At 31.7% G+C, this 10,354-nt stretch overlaps 1 protein-coding gene across 1 annotated transcript in view; it reads right to left on the bottom strand.

Moving 5' to 3' along the window:
- Positions 1-8,665: 8,665 nt before the first annotated feature.
- LOC105625127 (F-box only protein 32) overlaps positions 8,666-10,354 on the bottom strand; it is a 6,489-nt gene continuing 4,800 nt past the window's right edge. Inside the window, exons 3-7 of the mRNA XM_012206467.1 lie at positions 10,069-10,118; positions 9,673-9,859; positions 9,332-9,507; positions 8,988-9,238; positions 8,666-8,864 (exon numbers count right to left, since the gene is read on the bottom strand). Of these exons, the coding sequence (XP_012061857.1) occupies positions 8,666-8,864; positions 8,988-9,238; positions 9,332-9,507; positions 9,673-9,859; positions 10,069-10,118 (863 nt within the window). The remainder of the gene's footprint in view (positions 8,865-8,987; positions 9,239-9,331; positions 9,508-9,672; positions 9,860-10,068; positions 10,119-10,354) is intronic.

Genomic DNA, 10,354 nt, shown 5'->3' with positions numbered 1-10,354 from the left:
CTCCTTGTGACGTGTGNGCTCTACGTGGTGTGTGTGTAGTGTGTGTGTGTGTGTGTGTGTGTGTGTGTGTGTGTGTGTGTGTGTGTGTGTGTGTGTGTGTGTGTGTGTGTGTGTGTGTGTGTGTTGATGTGTGTGTGTGTGTGTGTGTGTGTGTGTACTAAAGGTTAAACAAAGTTATTTAAAGTATATACCTTAAATAAAAAAATATAAGAGTTATTTAATATTTATTATTTTAAATAACTACACTTCTGACTTATTTCTTACTTAGTTTTAAATCAGTTTTTCCGAATCTATTATATATTTTTTATTTTAAATAAGTCATATCAGTTTTTTTTCCGATTCTTATGATTTTATATTTTAAATAAATTCCTGAAATTTTACATTTATTTTTTATTATATTTTTATTATATTTTTTAAATAAATCGTAACAGTTATTTTACTGAGTGTTGTAATTGGCATTATACAAAAGTTTTTAAAGCTTTTGCAGCAATAGTATAAGTGTCATAAATTAATTTTTTAGCTGAAAAATTATATAATAATTAACAAGATATTTAATTTAACTTTTAACCAATGCTGCATTGAGCGCGAATTGTTTCGCAAAATTAAAAAATTTGCACATATCTTTATATAAAATCTTTGTATAGAATACTCTTAATTTTTGTTTAAGTAGAATCATTTAAGAATATAATTGAGAAATAATGTTGAAATATCAAAAATAACCTTATGCGAATAATTATCATTGTAATTACGTTTAAAAGAATCGCGCAAGTAATATAGGATTAAACCAGTGCCAGAGATGCTGACAAAGCAAAGTGCAAAATATATGACGACACCCATAATTTGTTAAAATCATGTGAAATACGAATCATATAAAATATAAATCGCAGTAAAAAAAAAATAACGTGAATGAATCGTAAATAAACCGTGAATATTTTTCGTACACATAGTATGGATATCTAAGGGGGTGGGGGCGAGGAGTGGGGGAGCGTCAAGCGTGCCGCGCGGTTGACTATACGTCATCACTCATCACTTCGGCAATTTCAGCATTCGCTCGGCGACCTCGGAGTGAAATACATGTAGTATAAAGTGCTCCGCGTGTCATATTAATTCATGAAAAATAAATTAATATCTACGAATCCGAATTGATCAACGCTTATAATTTGCGATCCGTGAACATGTCAAATGAATGCCTTTCGTCGAAGGTATAGTTATATTATCTCACGCTCGAAATATATGATACAGTAAGAAAATAATATATTTAGAAATTATAAATTGTTACGTTTAGATTGGTACTTGTTCTCTTTATGATTATTAATGATAGCATGTCGATGACTTTGCACATCACTCTTTATTTTTGAAAAAAGCGTACGATGCATAAATTTAGATTTCTTGAATTATCGGATTACGATTCCAAAGTAACAAAAAACTAAAACGCGTTAATCTTTTGTTAACAATATTGCGTACATTGTGCGGATTTCGTGTAACGAAAAATTATTACAAACTAATCGCTTATTGTAACACTTTGAAATATCTAAGATATAGATGATTTGCGTAACGAATCCAAGAAATAAAGCAAAGATCTTGTGCAATAAAGCTTTTTTATCGAAAAATCTTAAAAATGTACGATTAGATTATTTTACTGATTTTGTAATATGCGTTAACATTTCGTCAGTTAGATGAAATCGACGCGCAACTTTGGAAATTGTTTTGATGCGGAAGGGCAGGCGCGTCACTATTATGCGAAGTTATCACACGCAGTTATTCCATTATCAAAGCTCGTACAGGCAGGTAGCCGTGTCGCGTGCCGCTCTTCTTCACATTTCTTTTTCAAATGTAATCGCGACAAATGCTAAATAATATGAAACATTGTATTTTACTGAATACTAAGTACTAAAAGTATACGATTATTAACTCGCACAATTAATTATTCATAAAAGAATTGAGACGACAATCATATATTACTACGGAATAGATTACTTCGGTACGATTCATTCATTTGAAATCAAAACGCGATGGAAAAACAGAATTCATTACTATTTCGCGATAATTTCCGACGATAATTATTTTTGTTTAATGTAACATTTTTGTCTCGCTTGAGTATAATTCGATTATTCTTCGAACCGTATCACGCAAATCACAAAAAAGCTATATTAATATAAATATTCTCGCATGCAAATAACGTAATTTTTGCTTTCACAATTAATATAGTGTAATTAATAATTTAATTAATTTTTCGTGCACCTTTCTTTATACGATCTGTATAAAAAGTGTAACTATATACAACTATTTGTCATCAGTAAAAGAAATATTTCTCTTTTCTATTAATCTCTAGCTCATCCCATTGACTCTACTCATATCTTATAGCCATCGTAATAAGAGATTCAGTCCTTGTTTATTACATTTTGTTTTTTACAGATGATATCTTCCCTCTCACGGGTATACCTTAATGTGATGAGAGGATTCAGTATCCAGAAGATATACACGAAAAGAACGATTTTTCTCAAGTATCTCAAAATTTTCGGATCTATCTGAATGATATATCTAGATATATCATTATATATGTGTAGATATATCTATAAATTTTTAGATATTGATTAAATCTAACATTCTCTTCGTGTAAAAATCCAACGACGGGGAAACTAACGTACCCTCGATTTAATTGAAAGTGAACGAACGCAGCCGGTTCGTCGCGTCGCGCGTTTATATAGTGTATTATTCGTGAGTGTTTACGCGAGTGTCCTGTGCGAGAGGATGTCAACCCGACTTCTGAGAGGAGGAGGAAGTCTGGGAGAGGCACCGGACACCGGCGGAGCAACCTTGCGGTAAATATCATTTTTACTTATGTAAAATCAATATATTTCTTCTATTTATTCTTGAGTCGTTTTATTTTACAATGTTTGATTTAAAAATGATAATTAGAAAAAAATTTTTTTTAATTATTTGGAAATTTCATATATACAAATTTTTCAGATCTATTTTAAAAAATGTATAATTAATTTATAAATATCTAACTTGCAGTGATTAACTAAAAAATATGATGTTTATAAAAATTAAATATTTTGAATTATACATATTTTGATTATTTTAAGAGAACTTTGCATTTTTTTTAAATATTGTTTATGTTTTTCCCGATTTGTTATAGTTTGAATTTTATATTTTTTTATTACAGAATCATCGTAGCGACGTTGCAGATATAACTTTGCTGTTGCACGTCGGTGAGTGATGAATTAATGTTTTTATTGAGGTAATGGATGTGTGGTAATTTTGTTAATATATTATATATCTATAAATGCGTATATGCATTAATTTAATAAAAATATACGGATAAATATATGTATAGCATTCCATACATCTGTTGTCTTAAAATGAATAATTAGAATAGATTAGGATAAACTTAATCCTGGATACCTTCTTATTATTGAATATATTGTGCACTGTTAAATCTGTAATGTCACGTTACACCCAGTTTGAGTTATTTCTACACTGAAAGAAAAGATTGTCTACTGCAGCAAATTAGATGGTAAAATATGGCATAGCATTTTTAATTGGCTACAACAGCCAATTAAGAATGCTATGCCATATTTTACCATTTAATTTGCTGCAGCAGCCAATCTTTTCTTTTAATGTAACTATTTTTATATGTCGCCACTGCTTTTACACAACATCTTGTTAATTTAATTATAAAAATAAAGTAAAATTATTTAACTCAGGAAAATTATTGAATTTCGCTCAAATTTTGTTTACTATTGTATGTTAATGTGTGAATGAAATAACTCAAGCTCGATTTGATACTATCAAAAATATAATAAAAAATAGGTTGTTTCGATAGTCGTGTTTTATCCAATATTAAATTACTCGAGAAAAAATATTTCATATATAATTATATAAATTTTATATAATTGTATATAAATAGACATATTTTATATATAATTATATATAATTATATATAAATATATACAATCATATAAAATATGTTCATTTATATAATAAAATAAAAAGTAATAAAATATTCGTTTTTTAAATATATGAAATACATAAAATAAAAAAAATAAAGTTTATATAAAATAATAATTAAAATGAATGAAATTGCTATCTATGAATATTATAGCATGGAAAAGCTTTTGTATAACAAACAAGTATTATTTTATTGATTTTCCTATCTATCCTATTCCCAAATATTCATTCAGGATTAAGTTTTATACAAGTTGGTGCAGAAAAGCAGTATCTACATGCACGTATATGTATAATGTGTACTGTTTTTAAAAAAATTTCTTCTTTTGTTTTACACTTATTTGTACATGTTATGTTGATGAAATAACAACGAAAATTCTAACGTATATAATTTATTGATTTCGCTTTTATATAAAACACATTTTATGGTTGTTAATTATTGTTGTTTATTTCAATGCACTGACTTTAGCCTGATCTTTTATAACTTATCCATATGTAATAACTGAATTTTATATCAGTTTAAAGTAGTAATAATGTAAGATTCAAAATATACATTTTATATATTTTTTTTAAGAAATAGAAGAATTTTAAAATAAAAAAATATATTAATCGGGCTCTAAAGATTCGAAAACTATCAAATAATGTACGAACAATGAGAGCGTTATATAGCGCGGCAGTTGGTCAGCAATTTATATAACAATCTTAAAAAATTCACATAATATATTAAAAATAATGACTTCCAATATAGACTTCCAATATAGATTTCTTAATTTTGGTTTACTTCAAATCATCTTCAGCTAATTCGTATAACATTATAAATGTGTAAACAGAAAAACATTGAATAAAGTTGAAATTACGCTCTATGTGAGATCGAGGATGAGTACCTCCCTAGTGTCTGGTTGGAAGTGGTGGAGGATCTTTAGCTCGTTTTTGCTAAATTAAATTAACGATATATGATTGGAAAAATTTGAAGTGTATTCAAAGTGTATTCTCTATAATTTTTGATAATTATAGAGACTTTGGAATATACTTACATATTAGTAATTATATGTTTGGTAAAAATCTGCTGAAAATTTGCCCGTTTTAGAAAAATATAATTTCGTAATTCTTGCTAACTCATTTTTATGCAGGCGTATATTATAAGATAAAATTCGCTAAATTAACTTGTTTGAATATTCAAACATTCACTTCTTCAGAGGACAATAGTGCGCGGGAACAGTTATAGGAAAAAGATCCTCATGTTTTCTCTCAGGTTTCTCTCTGGTGTTACAAAGACGAGGATACATTAATTAATCGATTAGCGACTTCACGTATATATTTAAATAAAGTTTATTTTGAAGCATTTTGCACAACACTGCTCTACACATCTGCTTACGTAAGTAAAATAATCCCGATCGCAAGAATTCACTTCGATATAATCATATATTTATATGTACACACCTTACAGAGACCAAGTTCGTTGGATTAATATAGTACATAGTGAGCTGCCAAATGATTCTCGAATATACATCTCTCTCGAGTTTGCCGCCACTTGTTTTTAGAGTCGTCTTTTCTTAGTGACTAGGTCAGTATATCTTAAGTTATGCAGCGGTTTGCAAGTTTCGACTACGAATAAAACGGCGAATATCAAAAAAACGTTCCTTGTCGCTGCGCAGAAAAGATTTTGCATAAACGTCGCATTGTCTCTGGTGTAAATGCAATAGCATCCGGCTTTGGCAGTATGATTTTTCATTCTCTGATTTAGGTATATAGCAGTGCAATTTCTCTTTTCTTTTTCTTTTATTAATACACATTATATATCGTAACTTAGGTCTTTCTTAAAAACACGTCGACGGCTTACAACGACGGCTTTGACGACGGCTTTGAATGAATAATCATATATACGCAACATTGAACATTGTGCAATGCAAATATAGGACCTATCTTGCAAAATAAATGAATATACAAAACAAAAGTTCACATGTACGTTATTTCTCTACCCTGTATAAGCAACAAGATTCTGAGGTCCTTGTACGCATCTGCTCTTGATTGACACAATAATAATTGTTCACGTTTTGTACTTTGTAAGTTAGGTACAGCCCATTCTACAATTGCATAAGCGTAGTTGTAACTGATTGTAGTTATAAGAACTGACCAATCACAATCAAATATTTTCCTCATATTTGACTATGATTGGTTAATTCTTACAACTACAACCACTTAAAACTTAATAGCTTAGGGTGTCTTTCACAAAGCGATTCAATACAACCTAGTGAACATCTCATTCTTGTTTAACATTGGTGAACAACAAGGATGCACCGTGTCATATGTGTTTTATTGGAAGGCATCCTTAATGTATATGTTCATCACAACGTTTGGACGACCATCGAATTGAATCCTTTAAAAACTCACAACGTGATTTTGCATGCCCAGCAAACAAAAATGGATTGAAATGAATTGAAATGGATTCAGATTTTCATTCAATATATTGATTCAATGTTAAAATGAATGCTTTTCAATTCTGAATGCATTTTTATTCATTTATAGGAATTGCATGGAGCATATTTCTATGCCTTTCAATCTAAAAATAATATTAGCTTTTTCTGTGCACACAAATACAATTGTGAATACAACTGTTCAATTCAAAATTTTGAATAGGAAATGCAGTTTTTCAATCCAATTGCATCCAATTAAATCCAAAAAAAGTATTCACTATTTAAAATACGCATTCAGATAGAAAAAAATTTCAATTCATTTTCATTCATTCTCGTTTATTGGGTGATCAGAGAAGCCTCTTGGAGTTCTCTTGCGACATATTGAGAATTACATTCGTTACATCGCCACAAAGTAAAAAAGAAGCGCGAAGAGAAAGGATAAATAAAAAATATTGCACAAAAATAGCTTATGAATTAAAGTCGACGCGCAACGTCTTTTGGATGGATGTTTTATGTACGGAATGGAAGAGTTACTGTTCCGTTATGTTTTATAGTAATACAGTTTGATCATAACGTTGTAATTGTTCATGACTAATAATAACTAAATGCTGAGATTGCAAAGGTTGGGAAAATCTCTTTGAAAAGTAACGTTACTCGTTACAAATAATGATTAAAAAGTAACGAGTTACTTACAAATAATACTGAATAATTTTTTCAGTAACGAGTAACTTTCAACTCGTTGCAAGTAACGATCTACTTTCCAACCCTGATGTTACTGTTATAGTCATAGAAAATTCGTTATTGACAAATTGTTATTATGACAAAAATTATAACGATAAAGTATATAACGGTGTTACAAGTATAACTAGTAATTTCCATTCCCTGATTTTATAATACCATTGGAAAAAGTAAAGATAACGTGAATACCAAAATTCACATTGTCAATTAATCTAAATGCAAATCCGAAATGCGAAAAACAATATATATAAAATCACGAAAAACAATATATGTTCGTTCAAGAAACAACGTTTCCATGTTGCACCGATGAGTATACATTGCATTAAAAAAATGCTCTTGTACGACACTCTTTTTTTTTCACGCGTTATATCTTAACGTCGGCCAGCGAAATGTTTTGTAATAATGGAAGAAAAGGATAGACTCGATTGTCTTCGTCGATATCGTATACGAAAAATATATACATGCAATAATAAATTTAACGTTTAGAGTTTTTTTCGCATTGCAATAGTGCAATCACAAGAAAATGAAATTCTCTTTCCATTAATAAGAATTAGGATCGAGCTCGTTCCAAGCAACAAGAGAAATGGCTCTCGCTGCAGAAAAGCAAAACTGCTTCGAGATTTCTCGTCAACATTTTAATAAATCGATGAAAGACTTGCAAAGACTGATACTATTATCAGCGAAGACGTACCTCTCGAGGGGTGCTACCGCATAACCACACAGTCATTTGTCGACTTTGAATAATATGGAAAACATACCAGTATAAATCAATAATCATTTTTACGCGATCTTTCTAAACGCGACTTTTTTTCATTGCAAACAACATTGTTATACGACTAGCTTCTACTCTCTATAACCGTAACTCGAAAGATAATGAAAATATCCTCCCTAATCGTTCTTAGAACGTATCCACGCCACAGGAATTTCGTATTACACGGGAGATTCTATCGATCAGAAAACCAATTGCACTTGATCAAGATACAGAATGAGCCTGATGAAGTGAAAATCAGTAGGGAATATTATTTAACGATCAAAAACAGAGATAGAAAAAGATTATTTCTCAACGAAATTTGAGCTGTTAATTATGAAAAAAAATTAAAATTAAAACTTCAGAAGATATTGATTCACGTATCGTGTAGCATTTGTGCAGGCACACATGTCTTTGTGTTTTCTTGGCTCTGGGCAGCTTTTGAGCCTCTTAAATATTCAAGCTCGTTCGTATTAGATAAGTAGGCCTCTGAATATTTATTAAGGTCGGCGTCGAATTTCACAAAGGACGTATTCCTAATACCGATATCTATCTTTCAGGTTCATACAGTATATTGAGAGAACAAATAGAGAATATATTTCGAGTTAAATATCTTTTCAGAAGGTAACGTTTTAGAGTCTCTCTAAATGCAGTGCAACATCTTTAAATGTCATTCTATTATTTTCTTTCATACGTATAGCATTTATTCCGTCAAGCAACAATCATTCAATCAGCAGCAGTTACGTCGCAGCTTTTTTCCGTACATACATCACTCATTCTTACGAGCTTTTACGATGTCGTGTCTCGAAAGCTTTCACAGCGAGAAAAATTTCAGAAAGGTCTGCGGAGGGATCGGCACATGAAGAGATGCTTGGTCGACATCCGCTAGTTTCTCTTGAAACGCGGGATCCTGATCTGCGATGCAGGGATGACCCAGCGACCGCCAGAATAAGCAACGGCAATTACGGCATAACTGTATCATCTCGGCATACTCCTCTCGCAAACCGAACAATCTGAGTAGAATGAGGACATGTAGAAAACATGTATAATATGATGTTGACAAATGCAAAGTTACGAATGTTAAACTAACGTTTGCAGTAATCTCGATTCAATCGCGTGTAAAAGAATAGCCGTACCTCCGAGCGATAGTGAATATGGTTTTCCAGTCTTTCCCAGGATTATTCTGTCTGGTGGTAGCAATTTGCTGTGGTGTAAAATGATATTGGGCAAGCTCGCGCCAGATTCGCTGTTCTTGTGCTAGAACGGCAAGGTGTTCGCATGCTTCGGAAGAAGCTTCGATGTCTCGAGGGTCGCTCAAGCGTAGGAGGATCTCTCGACGACATTCAGGCGGCAGATCCGACCATTGAGGTTGCTGCTCCTCGTCCGGCTATAATAACTCGTTTGTTATTAATCAACCTTTATCATGAATTTCCTTGAAATCACTCCATCCTAACTTTTACATAATTTTTTATTACGTTACCTGGGTAATAGTGATTGATGAAGCGATTTGCAATATTCTCTCCAGAGCTGCTTTATGTTTCTCCCACAGAATAACGGAACCCAAGGGTCTACCGCCCCAGCAGCAACCAGCACTAAAAGCTCGAACTCTTTCTATAAGACGCCGCAGCCTTCCTGTCTGTTGTTGCGACAGTGACACTAAAACAACCATCAATTCAGCATGAATAACTAAATTAATTTTTCTCTTTCTTTAGGAAAAAAAGATGTTGGCAAGTAGAGAAATATCATGAAATTGCTAGATAAATTTCATAATGGATTATTTAAAGATTCTTACAAGTATTTGTAAGAACAAGACCCTTTTACCTTCCAGAGCGACTTCCTCGAGCATATTGAAAAGCACTCTTTGAGCGCATCCGCTAAGACCGCCCATTCTATGACTGACCAAAAGATCCAGGAGACGGACTATGTAATTGAATCGACGGCAGTCGTGTACAGCGGATAGGAAATCCAGCCTCTTCAAGGCGTCGCTCAGGCCATTGAAACCAGCGATCTGTAAATTTAGAAACGGATAATGAATGATTCTCGCTACGACGTCTAAGTATAGGTAGATACAAGATTCGTCGACAGTTTGTTACTGGTATCTTTTGCTCTTTTTTTTCTTACTCGCACTCAACCTGTCTTTATCGGGTAAATCGCAGTCTCTTTCCTCTTGCACAAGGTTGTGTCTAAATTAAGACCAAGCCGAAAGGAGTCACTCACCTCGCGTGTACACTTCAACGTGATGTGACAATGTGGTTGGACGGCGTTTTCTGAAATTTAAGAAAAATACTCGTTATTTCATTTGTCATCTTTATGGGTGCATTGTTTGACTAAAAACACTGCTCTTATTGCTTGGCAAAAAAATTATTTCTTCAGACCTCTATATATTATTAGATCTTTCTCTCTTTATATATATATATATATATATATATATATATATATATATATATATAATAAGTTAACTATACTACTAACTAAACTAACTACTAACGTAATAATTAATATA

Source organism: Atta cephalotes (assembly GCF_000143395.1).
Source record: "Atta cephalotes unplaced genomic scaffold scaffold00110, whole genome shotgun sequence".
NCBI classification, from domain to species: domain Eukaryota; kingdom Metazoa; phylum Arthropoda; class Insecta; order Hymenoptera; family Formicidae; genus Atta; species Atta cephalotes.
This window is presented reverse-complemented; position numbering and strand designations above follow the sequence as displayed.